Genomic DNA, 18,617 nt, shown 5'->3' on the forward strand with positions numbered 1-18,617 from the left:
TCTTGGGGAAAAATATAATGACATCCACTTCTATTTCTAGATCTGCTGGTTGCGTATGAGATACTTGTTATGGAAGAAATGAGCATGGGTGGTTATTTGAACTGCAGAGAGGTAAGAACTCAAAGGGGTTTTCATTTGAAAGCTTCCATACAGAAGCAGGGAAAGAAGAGGGCTGATTTTGTTCATCAAGGAATAGTAGAGCTCTCAGTTTTTCCTCCCTCAGTGGTTATTGGGTGGAGGGTCCAAGGAGTGCCTGTTTGGTGAATCTGCTTGCAAATTTGTAGCTGCAAGGGAGCCAGAAGTCAATAAGACATGAGAATCCTGTTAGACTGGTTTCTACTGGTTTGAAATGCCAGGCAGGTTTGGAGTGCTGCTGTGCCAGGCTATCCTTGTCAACTGCATCAAGCTAATTTCAGCTAATTTCAAACCTGACATAAGCTGATACTATTCTTATAGCCTGTTACACTGATGGCACATGTCTTTAGTAACTCAGGAAAAATACTTGATAGACAGCTCTGGAAAGTGTGCAGCAAACAGCATCAGTCATGCAAACTTCCCCTCCAGAAGGGCTCTTTTTAGTCCCGGGGGGGACCCTGGCAGGAAGGGAAGATTGCAGGACGGCTGCTCCCAATGCAGAGCAGTCTCTTCTGTCCTAGGACTGAGGCACTAGCTCAGGGCTTAGGCAATCACTTCCAGAAGCGCCCCCCCCCACTTGCCTCCAGTTTGCCAGCTACAGCACTAGACAGCGTTGCACTGTAGAAAACCAGGCTCACTTGCAGTGCTCTATGGCTGCATGCGCATCCGCAGTAAGTCTCCATTTTTTTGTCAAACAAGCGACATAGTCTCCTCAACCATAACTCTGTAGTTCACTTTACCCACGTGCTGTGAAAATTGGTAAACTTTTCCCTTTCAGACCCTTCCTTCTAACCCTCCTGTAACCCTCTTCTATTACCCTCCTCTTCATTCCCAGTTTTTAAGCACGGAAAGAGCAAGGCTGGGATGCAGGTAGTGAATCTCACAACTGTGGCACTGAATTGGGTCCTGTGAGAGCAGATTTCATTTCTCAGCTTCGCTGCAGTTCCCTGGGCCATCTTGAGCACATCAGGGATTTTCCTGGGTCTTAGCTCCCCATCTCTAGACTGGGAGTGGTATATTATAGTTCATGAGTACTCCTATATTTCTCCCATAGTCTTTTTTCTTCTGAGTTACTTGAGCAGAAACTCAGTGTAAGTACAAGAGCATGACATGAGATAGTCTGATGGGTTCAAAAGAGCTCTGGATAATACTGGACAATTAAAGAAAAAATGAACCAGTTTGGATATTCTCTCTTTTTTGGTTCTTTTTCATTTTGATATTTCCTACATTTCTATCCCCAAGTGAAAAGCAGGCATTTTGTCTAGATTTCTAGTTCCTCAGTGTCCCTGTTGCTCTTCCTAAGTTTTATTTGAGCTGGCTGCAGTTTCTCCCTAAGAAGGGGTCATTGTTTCAGCAATTGCTCCCTTTTGGACCAGCAAAGTCCAGGTTCTGCGGATTGAGTAACCTGCTAGACCTGTTTTTTCATAGACATCTGTTTCAAAGATGATTTTGGCTAGGAAAGAGAAGGCAGGGAGGAGATGAGGTTTCTAGATTGTTTTAGGTTTTACTGAGTCTTGTCAGTTTTTCTTATTTTAGATCTAATGGGGCTGCTTCCATGGAGTGCTGCTTGGAAACATGAAATATTGCCTCCAAGCACTATTGTGGGAAAAATGATAATTGCCTATAGAAATCGTAGAACAAGCTACTTCCAAAAGGAGAATTTGAGTGAAAACCCCAGGCATTGGCCACATACTCAGGGACAGATAATGGTAATTATATAGTTAAAGCATTTTTGTTGTCTTGCAAATGTCCTCTCCAAATTATGGCAGTGTGGGACAATGGGTTCTTTGTCTTTGGGCTCTTCTTTTCTGGCAAGTACTGTGGCGTTTCACACATACTCCTGTATTTACAGTTGGTCTTAAAGTGGATTGGATTTATCAGTCCCAATTCGAGTCTGGAGAAAATCAGACCTGAATAAAATTTCTGTCCATCTCTTAAAATGAATGTCAGCCAATTAGTCCTTTTTGCAGGTTCAGCGAAATGTTTTAAAATTTTTTTGTTATTTTAGTGCAATTTCCTACTTTCAACTAGATCTGGAAGTGGCAGATCCACTATAACGGTTGAATCCGTCGATAGTTTAATATCTCAAGAGCTAGCTTGTTCTTAGGAAATTTGAGTCCTTGTTTACTTTATGCATTTAAAAACATACATAATTGCTGGGACAGTTCACAGCTACGCTCGATACACAGCAATTGGTCTCCTGAGAGTGAAAGGAAGGATCAGCTAAGGGGAAGGATCAGCCTGGCATTAGGAGGAAAACAGGCTGTTTTTCATATTTCCTGTCTTTATTTTATTTATATATTTTTTTAAAGCAAGATCACACATAAACATTTGCCAGGAAAAATCACAACTTGTCCTGCCCCTGGAAAAAGACACACAGTTTGGTTGGTTGTTTTTGGGAATGTTTGCTGTTTAGTTGGTCACATTAATGCCCGTTCTGTGCAGGCTGGGTCTCCTCTCTGACTAGGCTTCCTCCCTGCGGTGGTTTTTATGCCTGTCAAGCTGTGCCAATGGTGTCTCTCCTCTCTCTCAGCCAGTATTTCAACAGTGTCACAGCTGTGCTCTGTCTGGGTTGCACAGAACTCCTTCAGTGTGACTTCACTTGTAAAGCAAAGTCGGTTCTTTCTCGGGCACTGGATTTGTGCCTTCGTTTGTGGCCTGAGGTTTCTTCCTCAGACCGTTCCTCTTCCAGCATCCCCCCAGAACAGGATTTTACTCACCTGACAGTCTGGGGATGAACCAGTCTCTCATCTGGCATCGGGTTGAAATATGTCCAACAAGTCTGGACTAAACTCCCCCAAGTTGTTAGAGATTTGCAATTCAGTTGTGAATCCTGAGGCAGGTATGTCCTATAGAAGATCCCTGTCCTTCGGTCCTTGGTCCCTCTGTCAGTTCTGATTGAGAGTAAAGTTTCCCTCAGACTGTTTGCCCAGTTTCCAGAGTCACAGCAAACATAATTTAAAGGAACAGCTTTCCCTTTACCCAGATAAGTTAGTACAAACATGCCCTGAATGTCCTTTGCACTGCTTGTGCCAAAGGCTTAATGACAGGGCATTGTTAAACCTCCCGTATAAATCTTTAACAACTGGGTGAAACTTTGGTCCAAGTCTGCAAACTCAAATAAGTGGAAACAGTAAATTGTATTTGCTTACACTTTTAAGGCCCATTGGCTGCGAAACTGCTCTTGCTTTGCATTATTTACAGCCATTTGAGATGAAAAGACCTAAATGTTTATGACTATTTTTAGGTTGTCGTTTTTTAATTTCATGTGTGTTCACATACCTGGGCACTGGGGTGGATATAGCAGAGCCAGCCTGGTTTTATTTTAAGGCTTTTTGTATCTGTTCATCCAAACGCCTGTTATAATTTTCGCCCTTGAAATACTTTGATTTCTTATTCAGGCTGTGCTTACATTTGCTCTTCTCTCCACTGGGCTTGCTTGCTGTTATTTGAATGTCCCTTTTCTGCAGGCAGCTTAGGGCCCAGTGCTTCAAAGGAAGACAAATAAGCCTGTAATTCCTGTAGATACCTATGCACTGCTATACTTAGAGAAGTTTTCCCTCATCCTTGGATAACTCACTTAGTATTTTTAAGCCTGTAGTTTGAATGACTTTACAAAAAGCATCATATCGCCCGCCGAAGTTTATGCTAGTCTCTCCCTTGATTTTTTTCTTTTTGAAGTTCACTGAACTTGCCAAGTGCCTTGTTCATCTCAAAATATTGTAATTGGCCACATCATTACCCTATTCCTTTTAAAATGCAGCTGTATGCCCAGCCTACTCTGTGGAAGGCCAAATGTTCATTGCGTAAAGCTTTGGTTAATACGAGGTCGGTCATCATAGCTTCATGGTCACCAGTGTCAGTGTCCCTTTACATCAGCCGAGGGCCTGGCCTGGGCATAGAGGGCTGTCAGCAATTAATCCTGTAATGATTAATGAAGGTCACCATCAGACCTGTGCACTCCTGGTCTGTGAGCTAGCAGGACACGGGAAGGAGTGATGCACTGGAATTCAGGCTCCTCTCTGTTGCAAGAGTCCCTGCAGGGTGAATCTAGCTAGCCTTGCGCTTCAGACTTGCTTATCTGAGTGTCCCAGCACTGGCAGAGTACATGAAGCAAGGGACTCCAGTTTTATTGCATTTTCCAGTCATTAAATTGCTCCAGTGACTCCTTCCCAGTGTTGCTATTTTGAGGGCTAAATAAATCCTGTTTCTACAATCCCCTTTGTGTATGTAAATCTCACCACCTCTCTTCCTTTGCTTCCCATAGATTGTGCCGTTCATTTTGTTACAAAAATAAAGTATATTTATTTTTTTCTGTTCTAAATGGGCAAAGTAAATGGAAAAATGGTGTAATGTGTATCATAGGCAGGCTGTTTATTGGACGTTGTCTCTCACAGAGTAAGGAAACTTCCCTGTGACAAACCCCCAACTCACCGCGGAGTGTCAGAAGGCTTACAGGTCCGCTATGGGGTGATGTTGTTGCTCTTTGTGTCGAGGGAGTATTTTTTGGATTTTGCCCAATTCTTTCCACAAGGAGAGGAAATAAGTTGTAAAAGGCTATTATTTACTGGGAGAGAAACACTAGCAGCATGATTCTTTGCTTACTCCTCCTGATGGAAATCAAAAGTAACTTAACTGGAGTCGATGGCGTGTGAAATGGTACGAACCCAAAGAGTACCTGCTCCTCATACCTGTTGCTCTTACAGATGATAAGGATAGTGAGATATTGGTTTCAAATGTGCACAAAGGCTCATTTTGTTAACCGGAATTGGAATTAAAAGAAAACGGCGGATGTTTCCTTGTCCAGTGAACCCTGTTTCCCGAAGAGCTCTGCCATTAGCATTTGCGTGTTACTTTCAATATTATTATTACTTTGGCTTTTTCTTGTTTTTTCTGTTTTTTTTTTTCCCTGACTTTCAGTCAGACCTTCACCCAGGTCTATAGGATTTACGTTCTGCACAAATGACACCATATTCCCTAATGTCTGGAGAGCAGCCCAGTTTTAACTGAAAATTTGCAAAACGGTGTAATTGCTGTCTTGCATGGCCTGACTCCATGGAAGACCTCTTGGTTTTAACTATAGCTGCCTGAGGACAGCTGCTACACTGTATATCATAGCAAAAATACTGAATTACCTGAATTGGGCTTGCCTTTCTAATAGTTTAAGGAATCAATGATTCAGGTTTGAACATTTTGCAAGGGAAATATACATTGATCATTTTTAATGGACTAGGTATCACTCATTAAATGTAACCTCTCTTGTTTTCCTACTGATTTCTTTTCACATATGCTCACAAGCATTAGCTTCGGAATTCTTTTTCTTAGCCTTCATTTGCAGCTATTGCTATACCTTTCCTAAGAGGTGGCACCCGAAATTGAACATGGTCCTCCAAATGCAAATGCTCCATTGTTCAGTATTCTGTCATTATATTATCTTCTGCATTATTTTTATATCCTCTTATTAACGCACCCACACACCCCATTTGCATTTTTTAACCTTTTTAAAAACGTTTTCGTTACAACAATCAGATATAAGGGCAATGAAGTAAGTGTGGAACAATAGAAGTGAAGAGCTTGATTCTCCTCAGATCTACACCCGTTCTGAACTTCACTGGTGACACTGATTTTGATTTACACCAAAAGGAAAGAGGGGGGATCAAACCTAGCACGTCTACACTGAGCCATCCATTTTTTATAGTTAGCAGGGAATGGTTTTATAAAATAGTTGCAGCACACAACATGTTGTTTGGAAAAAGCACTTTTTCTCTTATCAGGAAGGAAGCTGTTTTGCAGACAGAGGGCTGCGGTATGGGCTCGTGTCTGAGGAGCAGTGCTGGACGCCTGGACGCTGGCAGCGTTTGGCAGTGGCCATGCAGGGGAAGCACCGCAGGGTGCCCATGTGTTGACTCTGCGGTTGTCCTGCACAGGCACAGGGGTTCACCCGGGTTAACCTCACAACAGGACTAGGCAGTGCGTTCTTCATTTTGGGAGTAGTTTTAGCCATTCTAGGCTGTTACCCTCTGCACAGCCATGTCTGATACCTGGGGACTGGGGGGGACTGGGCTGAAGGCAGGGCACCCCAGCTGGCTGCAGAGGAAGGTGGGGAGGAAGGGAGGGTAAGGGCAGGTGGGGAAGGGGAGCTGGGTGACGGGAAGTGGCCAAAGGCACGACCACTCTGCCACGTGCGTGCTGCCAATGTAGAGCAGGGAACCATTGCCACCACAAGAAACCACATTTGGGACTTTTCACTCTAAGAGATGGACAACCGGTTTTAAGCTGCAGCTGGGCAAGGTGATTTCTATTAAACAAACAAGCATTTATTAGTTGTCTGGCTGTAGAAGCGAAGCGTGTGACTCAGAACACCACCTGAGTAACACCACTGTTAGCCAGGGAACAGAAAAAAGGTGAAGAAATCCACAAAGCAATCGTTCATGTCTGGCTTTCTGGCAGACTGTGCCTTAGGAGCCTCTTCAGTGTCTCTGTTCCTTCTTTAATTGCTTCTGTTTTACTTGGCTCTGGATTTTCTCCAGGACTCGCTGTTAAAATTTATTATCTGGTGGATATCAACGCCATTGTCTCTGGAGGGACTTTTCCTCACGTTGACTATTGTTTGATTCCAGGTAAAGCAGTGAGATACAAATGCCCTCAGGTTTCTCTTGTGTGTCTCAGTTAAGGCAATACTTGCCCAGTTATGGAAGGTTCGTAAACATGGGGTGTGGTTTTACCATACAGCTAATTTGATGTCATGGCTAGCTGCCAGTCAGAGAGGTGAGTCTGCTCCTCCTGTCAACAGCTTCATGCTTCTACTCTCTCTCCTACTGCAGGTCTTGCTGCTTGTCTGACTTTTGCTGATGCAGTCCAGGATAGTGACCTAGCAGAAAACTGTTCACTTTTTTTTTTCTGGATTAGTTTTCTGCCAGACTGACATCCTCTGATGGCTTGCCAAGGTAAGATGAGCATCAGTGCTGGCATAAGAAGGGATACAGGGTTGCTCAAGAGAGAGGAAAGATAGTAATACAGAAGCATTACATTAATTCGGTTGGTTGGTTGACTGGTTGTAAATCCACACCTTTGCAACTCCTTATTTGGCTTGCACAGATCAACCCCAACTGCCAACAAATGAGGAGACTTTCCTTCCTCCTGTTTCATTAGTAGCAAGATCTGTTTGCAAGATTGTTATTTTCATTTTTTTAGATCACTTCAAAGACAAGAAGCATTAATGGCAGCAATGGAAACACAGTAGAGAAGAGGGGAAAGCCAGAGAAACAGCAAGGAATGAGATAGGAAAGGTCATCTCTGATTAGACCAGTAGCACACGGTAGTCGTGAAATCATTTTCTTGGGTACTCTCGGCAGCTGCAGGTGCTGCCTCTAAGCCAGCCAGGGTGCAGCTAGGAGCAGGGGTGATGCCGTCCTCTTCTCCCTCAGCTGGGACCCTAGGCTCATACTCTCTCCTCCGTTCCTCTGCCTGACTCTTCCCCATTAGCTCATTGACTGCAGCTGCTGGGATAGCTTTGCCCTGGCAGCACCTCCACAAAGGCTGCTGGGAGCTGCATCTGCACGCACCAGCATGGCATTCCTGTACCACTGCCTGGGGACTTCTGTGTTATCCCATTTCTTCATCCAGAAACAGCACGCTGATGGATTGGAGGTGTGTGGAGCCAGCAGAGGAATATGTCAGATTATCACAGCACTGTCACCTGCTGGTTATAACCATTTTCTGGGTTCTTTTGGCAAACTTTCCCAGAGCTCAGGAGCACTCTGAGAGGAAGCACTGGGAGTCCGCATGTTGAGACCGGAGGAACTTTCCCGTCCACAGCACAAGGGGACAAGAGGACCAAGAAATAAGACAGCACACTGAACTGTATAACCATTAGAAACAAAAGCTATTCCACAGTGCTGTCAATCCATGCAGGTAAAAATATGCTGTTTAATTGCTATGATAATTTAAAAGTCTTTCCCTAGTGCTTGTCCAGCTCACATGGAACCTCCCCTTATATGCAAAACAGGCTTGCTATTTAAATGTTGGCTTGTGTATACATGCCAGCTGCTAGCTTTTCTTGGGGATCTGAGACAGCTGACATTGCTGCCAATATAAATAATTTTGCAGGTTGGAGACTAGTTGGTAAGAGTGTGGTGAGGCTCCTTTTTATCTAATCCAATAGGAGTGCTTTTTGGTTTGTTGTTTTTTTTTTTTTTCCCCCCTTTGACGTGACTTCCAGGAGACACAGAGTGAAAGAGGTATTTCTTTTTCTTTTTTTTTTTTCTTCTTTCTTTAAAAAAAAAAAACACAAACAACTTTTTCATAACAGTGAACGTTGCTAGCAACTAAAAAGGTAAATACAACATTTTGTAGGTTCAAGTAGGAGTGCAGTTTGTGTATTCCTCCACCAAATATATGCTAAGAAAAATACTACTGCTTCATGTAATTCCTCTCTAGTGCTAAGAAAACCTGCACTTTAAGGCACAGGAGCTACTGGCAGGCTGAGCCACAACATTTTAAAAGCAGAACTTGATTGATTGTTTAGGAAAGCATGTATTGGGGAGGCTGAAAATCCCCTTGTAAGTGTCATATGAAGTTTTTACCACAAGAAAAACTTTCTGTTTCTGATGTGGTTAAAAAGTTTAATCCAATTGGCTGCTGGATTAAAGTAATTCCAGTTTTGTGCCTTTTCAGTTTTGAATTCTGAATGTTTTGGTTTGTTTAATGTTTATTGTTTGACAGGTCTCGCTGATAACTCTCCATTCTGACTTTACATTGAGGGTGATTTATTGGACTAGATGAATGTCCATTCTTTGTTAAGAAATCCCATAGCCTAGATTTAGTGTAGGATCTGGTCTAGGGGCATAAGAAGGCTGGAGATGGAGTGCTCTGATGCTGGGCTTTGGCAGAAACAGTCACGCTGTTTAGCTAGGAGGAAAGGCATGCACACAGGAATAGACTGTATAGCAAGTATTCTAGAAGCAAAATGGGTCTCCTATTTCTTAGCCCTATACAACTGGAACGTGGCTACTCCAGGCCCCCCTCTATGCAATATCCCAATGCAAATGTCTTCTTTTCTTTATGTAAATTGCATAGCGTTGACTTATAAGTTTGGAAAACACTGTAAGTTCAGGTCTGATGTTGAGTAGAGAACAACTGGACCTGCATTCTTGTGCTTGCCTTGAAAAGCATAATTTTAGTTAGGTTTTGCACGTAACTCACTCGGTTTTTGTTGTTTGTTTTTTCCCCCCAAAACCTCCCTGAATGAGTTTGTTTGGGATCTATTTGAATTCCTTCAAGAATTGCCACCTGCACAGAGCACTCTGATGGGGATCAAGGGACAGAGTTCAGCATATTACCTCATTTCTGCTGGTTTGTTTTTAAAGACATACTGTCATTTCAGCTTCGATCTGAACATGTTAAGGACAGGTTTTTACAGCAGCTGAGGCCAGTGGAAATGTTATCCTTTTTAGTCACTTTTCTTGGAGAGAGTTAAAGCAAATAAACATGCAAGGGCTCATCCTGCTCTATAGACAAGTCCATGTGAGCTGCCTTGAAGGACAGAAGTAGAAGGAACAAGTACCCTCTCCTGGTGTCTACCAGCACCTATCTCTTACTGCAACTTGGGCTCCTTCCAGGCATCAGATCCATCACAGATGCATTTGTTGACAACTGTTATTTCTTTTGACTCTTCTGGTGTGCTGGAAACAGTCTCTGCTTTGGAAATCATTACAGCTGTATAACTTGCAAACTATGAGTAATGGTTTCCTCCAATTTAACTCCCCCCTCCTCTTATGTGTTTTCACTGTGCCCATCTTTCTCCCTGTCTGCCCAGTTCTGTCTGGAGGTGAGGTACTGGATCTCAGTGCAGCAGCTTCCCTGGTGCCTCGTAGAGGAATTGCAGGTAAACGTCAGTCTCCCTGAACAGGACACTTCTCGAGGATAAGCCTGGGAAATAAATTCAAAACTCCAGTAAATACCAAAACGCAGAAGGGAATACTGGCTTAATGGCTACATGATAAATTTCCTTTCTCCTCACTAGCATCTCTGTCATGTGGAAAGAGGTTACCAGCTACCTCTTTTTCTCCTAGGAAAAAATTACTGTATCAACTCCGCTTCCCCTTTCTGACGCCTTTACCTCACAAAACTACAGCTAACTTTTCTCTCCAAGGTGACTGAACTGATATAGGTCTGAGCACTTGTTGGTTTTTGTACAGCTCTCCAGCCTCCTGCTTGTATTTCAGGCCTTTATGTTCCCAGAACTTTGTCTTTTTTCCAGACAATATCTTTCAAAAGATACTGCCATGGTCTACAAACTTTGTCTTGCCAATCTCCTTACATCATGCTGGCTGCAACACTGCCACCTTCTTCTTCCTTGCAGGCCAGCCAGTGCTATTTCACTGGTTTAGGAACAAAGTAGGTTTAGGAACAAAGTAGCATCATGGACACATGCATCCCTTGGCAATTTAATCTCGGAGGGACTGGCGTGTATGATTTGAATTCCTGCAGTGCTTTTGAACACTCTTCATGTGGCTGTCCTGTTGATGATTTGCTGTCCCGTCAACGATCTGCTAATTCTCTTTTATTCAGGAGGGTGTAGCTAATGTTTTTGCCTTTAAAAATGGGTAGAGGTCAAGAGAAAAATCGGTTCCTTTCAGCTGGCTGGAGAAGTAACTAAAGCAGCACTATGATTTTTTTATATATTAAGATCTTTAAGCTTATTTAGAGATTCTGCGTGAAACTCAAACTGTTGTGACTCAGTCTCTGCTTGAGGATCCACAAGGGAGAAGGTAGAAGAAGCTGAATACTGACTTTGTGTTTAAAAAAGGATGGAAGAGTTTCTCTGCAGATGGATACATAGTGCGTATGTGTGTATATATATGCATACAGACATAATACCCACTGTGTGTAGGGAGTATATATACAAATTGTGTGTGTATGTGTATACACACACACTCATACATACCCCTGTTTAGTCTCTGAATAGATGGAAGTGTCACTTGGTTCTAGTATTTTCCTCAATTATAGTTGCAGGTGCTGTGTCCAAGAACCTCAGGCTTGTTTCTATGGCAGCTATTCCCAGCCTTTTAACATCCCACCTCCCCTCAGTCCCCATGTGGCAATAAGAGAAAAAGAAGTGTTGTGACACCCCCAGTGAGCATCTCGTGGTGGGGCTAAGAGCATGGGTAGAGATGTCTGCAGATGACAGGCTCATATGGGAGGGACTCGGGAATAGCAGGCTGCAGCCTGGCCTCCCGTGGTATTGGTCTCTTGGCTTTGCACTGGGGGCTTTGTGGGGCAGCCCAGATCTCTCTCTCTCTCTCTCTCTCTCTCTGTCTGTCTTTTTTCTTTTCTTTTCTTTTTTTTTCTCTTTGCCTCCTTCTTGCCCTGCCCTGAAGCAGGATTGCAATATCAGAATGGCATCATGAGCAGGAATGCTAGGGAACCTGTGCTGCACTAGACAGGCTGACTAATTTCCCTTTAAATAATCTCCCTTTAAATAGTCTGGAAGCATTCTAGTGAGCTTCTGTTTCAGAAGCCATAAGAACACAGCCACGACTGTGGTCTATATAAATAGCCAGATCCATGCTGGTAAGTAGCAAACAGCACAGTTATTTGTTCTACGAAGGTCTTCCTATTTTCTTCACGTTGTTGCGTGGCTAGCTGCGATCAAATTCTGGTAACATTTCTGTATAGTAGAGGTGCTGCTGCCTTTTCTCAGACTGCCGTATCGTCAGTGACAGTGAGCAGCAACCCTTTGGAGACAGACTTCTGTCTTCAGTGGCTTTGCATCCGAGTGGCAATGGGGCTGTGGCTTGCTGGGTTCTGTACAGCTGTTTTTAGCTAAAACAGTGCAGTTCAGACCCTTTTGATCAGTGCTGTGAGTTCAAAAATCGCACTGGTATTTATAGCATCTGAAAGGTGCAGGCAAGGAATATTTGAATACTCACTGCCTAGCTATGGTTCTGGATAGAAAATAGTGTGATGGTCCTGTCTGAGGAGGATGAACTTAGCTTATCTGTGCAGTCCTAACTTGGTAATCAGCACTGAAAAGGAAAAAAAAAAATTTAACCAAGTCTATGTTAGTTATGCTGGCTAATATAATCTTTTATCTTGTAATATGGAAGAGTGGAAACTATTCTCCAGGTTGGTACATGCACTCTGCAGCTGCATAAGCAATCTTCAGTTTGCCTCCATCTGTCCTGAATTATCAAGACAGCCTTCAAAAACATAAGGATCTGATACATGGCCAATAGCCACTCTGGTGCTTTCCAATATTTAGGTAAATAGGAGAATCCTCAACGAAGAGCGCAGCAAGTCTTGCCTCAGCTGAGGTAGGAGGCATTTGAATTTCTTACTCATAGTGTATTGTCATCTTCTCCCTGCCATCCTACCCACTCAATGCGTCAGAGATCTAAGGCTTGATTTTTTTTTTTTTTTTTCCTCTCCCCTTCCCCCTTTCTTCCCCCCCCCCCTCCCCCCTCTGCTGAGCAGAAGATATTCAGGCCTTCAATTTCTGGTGCATCATATCAGAGATCCTTTTTCTTTCTTTTTTTTTTCTTGTTTTTTTTTTTTCTTCCCCCCTCCCCCTCTGCTCTGACATAATTCCGCTGAGCCAGTGGGTTTTTACCGGGGTAAATGAGTTCACAGGAGAGGCTTGGTGCAAGAGGACAGAGGACTGAGTGGGTCTGAGGAGAGGAGGAGAGACTATGTGGGGGCATAGCACAGACCAGTTACATAGAGGCAGCTTCCCTAAATGCCCCCTCATGCTTGCCTTCCTAACGTTGCTTTTAAGTCACTGTACAGATGACAAGATTTTTGCTTGGCCAGAAGTCCCACCCGATGCGGTGGGACATCATTCAGACTGTTCTTTAATCTTACAGGGGGAGGGATGTTCTCTTTCTGTCTCTTTTCATGCTCAGTGCTTACCATCCTCAAATAGGGGCACAGCTGGGGTCAGGGATTCCCTTACTGTGTCACTTATATGGGATTTTAAGCTCATATTTGGCAAAGCAGAAGTTCTGTGCTGGGTTTTGGAAACACCATCAACAAAGACAGTAGTGGTCTTCTGAGGGAAAATACTATAATGTTTGATTATCAACAATCTTCTGAATTACAAAGCAAACCCACAAAAATCCCAGCCTGTGAATTTAATTAAAAAGAAAAAACAAACTGCAGACAGCTTTTTCATTAACTGTATTTAGTGTAGTTACCTTACGTCACTCCAGTAAGATCAACCGGGCTGTTCCTGGGGTAAGTCTGGTCTGTGTTGCCGGCTAGTATGCAACATGTGGGTTCTCTTTGGAAAAATACAAGAAAAAGACAAAGCTGAAAGTAGCAGAAATTATGTTTCAATGCAGGACAGGTTCCACTGAGCAGGGAGGGCAAAAAGCAGTGGAATCTGCCCCGCCACATTTTGCAGGGCTAAGGGTGGGTCAAAATGCAATGCATTTTGTCTTCTTCCCCCAGGCACGATGGCTTCGTTTCCTGTCTTGAGGCAAGAGACCTTGTTCCAGAATGGTACCTGGAGCTATCGAATTCCAGCCCTGCTCTACCTGCCGCGTTTCAGCATCATCCTGGCATTTGCTGAGGAACGAGAGGATGTGGTGGATGAACATGCCAAGCTAATAGCGATGCGCAAAGGCGTGTATGACCCAACCACGCACCATGTTCAGGTACAGTGTGGGGAGAAAATGGGGGAGACTGCCCACCTGTACTGCTCCCCGTCCCCAAATGAGTTGAAAGTGTTTGCCCTCTCGCTGTAGGGAGAGGGCAGCTTCTTCTCCCCAGTTATAGGGGACAAATCTGCTTATAAGTAATGCATGTGTCATTATAACTGCTGGGATTCAACCCCATGATTGGGCAGCTGTTAGGGGGACTAAAGCGGGCAGGTGCAGCAGATTTTCTGGGGATGGCTTTGATCCATCATAGCAGAGCTAGGGAATCAGATAGAGAGATGGGACAAAAGTCCTGTTGCGACACAAAGATGTGGAGGAGAGGCAGAAATGGCAAGGGCCACAGGGACGGGGAGGAGTGAATTAGCAATCAGTGACTTTTTTTTTTAATTCATCTTCTTAGGACTAATTTCTGGTTTAAAAAACAATTGAGAGCAGCTAGTCTCCCCACGCATAAGAGTGTCGTCTGGTTTGTCTGTGCCAGTGAATTGGCTACCTTATTAATCTACCAGTTATTATTAACAGTTATCTTGCTGGGTGACTGGGGGTGGTGGATACTCTATTTATAATCATTTTTTGCATTTGCAAATGCATGAATGTCTTGGGGGGAAGGGGGGGGAAGTTATATTTTTCTATTCCAATCTTTCATTGGTGACTGGTTGTCTTAGATTATAGACTCTTTAAGAGCTGGAGTCTGCCTAGCAGAAGCAGCCTCTGAGCGCACCTGCAGTGTCATACCATTCAGGTAACATCCTGTGTAACCCCCTGTAATTCAGTTAAGTAGGGCACAGTTGGTCATAAACTTACTAATTTGTGTTCACATGCTAGAGTTTCTTAAAATGGAAATATTAAATATTCCGAAAAAGTTAATACTGGTTGAATAGACAAAGATAAGACATGACTAAAAAGGGTAATCAGCAAGTCAGGGTAGAAAAGCTAATTAGTATAATCTTACTGGAAAATACTGCTTCTTTTACCAAGCCAATAACACTATGTAGGAATAATTTTCTAATTGCAATGTTAGTATTAGAAATGTGATTGTGTTGTGTGCTATTCATTTAAAGAAAGACAGAGCTTGGAGGGTAGTTATACCTGCTCTGCGACCTGTTTTCTGCGTTGGACAACTCAGGGTCCAAACTTCCACACCAGACTGTGTAAAGCCATGCAATCAGCTCTAGCAAGGTGCCTCAGTGTAGGCCGGGATGCCCATTCACACACGGATCAAAATGGAGGAATAGGAGTCTGAATGGAAAGGAATTCATCAGCATCCAGGATACCTGAAAAGGGCTCAGTTATCTAGCTGACTTCCTAAGAGACACTGACACAGCACAGTGTCTGTACCAGCACACTTTGACCACTGGGCACGTCTGTGTGTCATATATATATTTCTGAGAATTTCTAATTTCTGAAAATTCAGCTACTGTAGTTTTATAAACTAGCTGCATTGAGAAACAGAGCTATCAGCTCCTCAGTGAGTAGTAATTAAAAAGGACATAACGCACCTGTTTGGTTAAGTGCACATGCATCGTGTCTTCGCTTATATTTGGCGATGCCAATATATTGTCTTCCCATTTCTTGCTCTATCCACTAACTTGCTTCTCTTCTGTTCTTCTCGTGCTCTTCTGTAACTTTTGTCCAGGCATCCTTACACTGTAACATGGATCTATTTGTAACGCTGTGTTTCATTCTTGTCTCCTTTCACACGGGCCCGGGCAGTGGAATAGCATGAAGACCATTGTCAGTGCGCAGCTGAAAGACCACCGATCTATGAACCCCTGTCCTGTTTACGATGAGGTCTCAGGGAAGCTGATCCTGTTCTTCATAGCCGTCCCAGGAAAGATCTCTGAGCAGCATCAGCTCAGAACAAAGATCAACCTGGTACGTCTCTGCTACGTCACTAGCATGGACCAAGGACGCACGTGGAGCACTGCCCAGGATGTCACCGACGGTGCCATTAGCACTGAGTACAAGAACTGGGCCACTTTTGCAGTGGGGCCAGGTCACGGATTACAGTTGCTCAATGAGGCCCGGAGCCTTGTGATTCCTGCCTATGCCTATCGTATCTTGGACCCTAAGCAACACCCCACCCCTCATGCCTTCTGCTTCATCAGCTCTGACCACGGGACGACGTGGGAGATGGGGAACTTCGTGGGGGAGGAGAGTGCAGTGGAGTGCCAGGTAGCGGAGGTGCACACCTGTGGCAGGAAGGTCCTCTACTGCAATGCAAGGAGCAGCAGGGGAGCCAGAATCCAGGCTGTCAGCTACAACCACGGGGTGGACTTCGAGGGAGGCCAGCGGGTTGAAATGCTAGTAGAACCTCCCTCTGGATGTCATGGAAGTGTTACTGCCTTCCCACCTCCCCCTGATGCCAGATGCCAAGATAGTTGGTTGGTCTACACTCATCCTACAGACCCAAAGGGTCGAAGAGATTTAGGAGTTTACCTCAACAAAAGCCCTTTAAATCCAGCACACTGGACAAAACCAAGCATCCTCTTCAAGGGCCTGTGTGCTTATTCGGATCTGCAGTACATGGGGGTTGGGCCAGATGGCTCACCCTTGTTCTCCTGCCTGTTTGAATATGGGACCCACCAACAATGTGAAGAGATAATCTTTGTAATGTTCACTTTGAAGCAAGCCTTTCCATCAGAGTGCTGAGTCTCAAGCCTTTCCATCAGAGTTCTGAGTCTCGAGCCTTTCCATCAGCATCCCTCTGAAAACCACCTTTGCTGATACTTCTTTTCACTGTCGCTTCTCATCTTTCAGCAAAAGGGTTTTTTTGTACTCCTCCTGCACCCTTAGTTTGGCGTTGGCTTGTGGCGTCTGTAGATTATGAAGTCTATTAAACATGCTAACACAGAACATGTGTTTGGTTTTGTTTTCTCTTGCCTGTTCTTCCTTCTCACCTTTCCCTTTGGCTGCCATCTTAAACATCACGTGCTCAAAACAAGCATGACCTTTGATAAGGCCTCTCACCTTGAGGCGTCCGATAGACTTAGTAGGGACGTGCACAGCGTAGGGACTGCGTGGGAACAGGGGGCAGCGATTTTATGCTTAGCTGTATTTAGTAAGCTGTGGAGTTGCTAGAGAGGATGCTGGGCTTACTGCCCTGTATCTGCAGTTACCTTCTTCAGAAAACTGCTTTGGCTCTGGTTAGGTGCGCTGCTTCTTGCAGTCAGTGTAGGTCTTGCTGGCAACTCCAGGGCTTACTGTCTTCTCATTTCAGCAAGGCCATGGGATGCCTTGCTTACTTCTGCAGTGGATTTGGGGTTGCCTTGCTGAGTTTCCAGGACCCCAGGGACTTCTGTCTAACTTAGCCTTCTCCTTACTTCCCATGCTGTATGTTCTTGCTTATTTGCCCTTTTGCTTACGCTGCACTGAGAAGCTGCAGTTTCTCATGTGTAAGAAAACCACAGCCTCATGTGCTCCAGCTGTTCCCTCTCCCTGGGCAGAGACAGCAGGACCCATGCAGGACACCAGGACCCCCCCCCCATGTTTGGGGACAGGGCAAGTGGCAGAAATGGCTTTTTGCCTGTATCGAAACTGCAGGATCAGGACAGGTCTGCAGAGGGAGCTCCCAATTTATAGTCAGGCGGGGAAATACTCACTGGCCTTTCTAACACAAGTGCTAAGCTTGTCCACACAGCAACTGCTCTTATCGCTGACAACCCAATGTCTTGCAAGCGTGGCTATTGTTATTACAGAGTATATGGGGCAGTGTGTCAAACAAGTAGCGTTGCCCCACTTTGAGCAAGTTGCAAAGTCACAGGTGTCAGAGGAAGGGGACCTGACCAAGCCCAGAGCAGCATGAGAGTGCTCAAGCTGGAAGGCTTTCCAATGTAGACAGATTTTCAGCAGGTTTTTGAAGGAAACAGCCCCAGTTTTGGTGAGGGAGAGACTACTCTGAGGCTATGGTGTGATCTGAAAGGAGGCGTTATGCAGTGAGTAGACAAGGGGAGTGACCAGAAATGATGGGTACCAAGGGAGACACATCAGAGCAGATGGAGCTAGGAAAGCTTTACCCATGCCTCTGGACAAAATTCTGATTTATGAACCAGTCTGTGCTTGTTTGCTGTGTGCTGTATTCTGCGTGTGTGGAATGGCTCCAAGAAAAATATGTTTGTTTGCTCTATTGGTGAAGAAAAATACCTGCTTTCCAGAGTGCTTTCAGAACGCATCCCCTTTGGGGAACGCTAGCAGGTCCCATAGGATCCTTTGCGCTGTCACTGCTCAGGTCTCCGAGTCTCTGCTTGCTCAGTGTCCCCACCCTTGCCTTTTATTGCAGATAGCTTTCAGGAGTAGTGGGAGAAGGGGCCCTGCTTTTTCTCACTAGGTTTGTTTCATGGCACCTGGAGGCTGCAGGTACCAAGGGAGCGAGGAGATCTCATGGCCTTCACAAATACACCTGTAATTTGCCAAGCCTTTCCCAAGCAGCAGGTCAGTAACATGCTGGGCTGGAGTAGCACAGAGTGGCTCACCTAACCAGTACTTTGTGGGTATTACTCATGGGCTCTTTAGATGTAGGCCAGAGTCTAAATACACCTTTGTGGCCAATAGGCTGTTACTGATGCCTAATGAGGGAATGTTATATTTAGACTTCAGCAAAGCTAACTGCTGTCCTATAGACTTAACCTCCCTCGTCAGGCATACTATAAAATACTTTTGTTTCAAGGCATGAAAATGCATATTGGAGAACTTTTCATCTGACCAAGCCTGGCAGTGCCCGTGCTGATGCAGTGCAGAAGCTGGATATATATGTGGGGGTTCTGAGTGACCACTGTGCATCTTGAATGATGCTACAGACAGTATTTATCCACTGGTTCTGGA

The 18,617-nt window shown here is 44.5% G+C and overlaps 1 protein-coding gene and 1 long non-coding RNA gene across 2 annotated transcripts; both read left to right on the forward strand.

Annotated features, from left to right (window-relative positions):
* Window positions 1–1,684: 1,684 nt before the first annotated feature.
* On the forward strand, window positions 1,685–9,062 carry LOC142085746 (uncharacterized). Its single transcript, XR_012674804.1, has 3 exons — window positions 1,685–1,844; window positions 6,960–7,082; window positions 7,882–9,062. It is a non-coding gene; the product is annotated as an uncharacterized LOC142085746 (long non-coding RNA).
* A 4,530-nt stretch (window positions 9,063–13,592) lies between these two features.
* NEU2 (neuraminidase 2) lies at window positions 13,593–16,644 on the forward strand. Its single transcript, XM_075157997.1, has 2 exons — window positions 13,593–13,793; window positions 15,510–16,644. Exons 1-2 carry the CDS (start codon window positions 13,593–13,595, stop codon window positions 16,446–16,448), a joined length of 1,140 nt encoding a protein of 379 aa, XP_075014098.1. The 3' UTR covers window positions 16,449–16,644.
* Window positions 16,645–18,617: the final 1,973 nt, after the last annotated feature.

The sequence above is a fragment of the Calonectris borealis genome, chromosome 9, assembly GCF_964195595.1.
Source record: "Calonectris borealis chromosome 9, bCalBor7.hap1.2, whole genome shotgun sequence".
Classification (NCBI taxonomy): domain Eukaryota; kingdom Metazoa; phylum Chordata; class Aves; order Procellariiformes; family Procellariidae; genus Calonectris; species Calonectris borealis.

What these genes read in the sequence shown, in the direction of transcription:
- NEU2 (XM_075157997.1), top strand. Translation starts at nt 13,593, where the DNA reads ATGGCTTCGTTTCCTGTCTTGAGGCAAGAGACCTTGTTCCAGAATGGT. An exon ending in CAACCACGCACCATGTTCAG is followed by an intron (nt 13,794 to 15,509) that starts GTACAGTGTGGG and finishes GGGCCCGGGCAG; the next exon opens with TGGAATAGCATGAAGACCAT.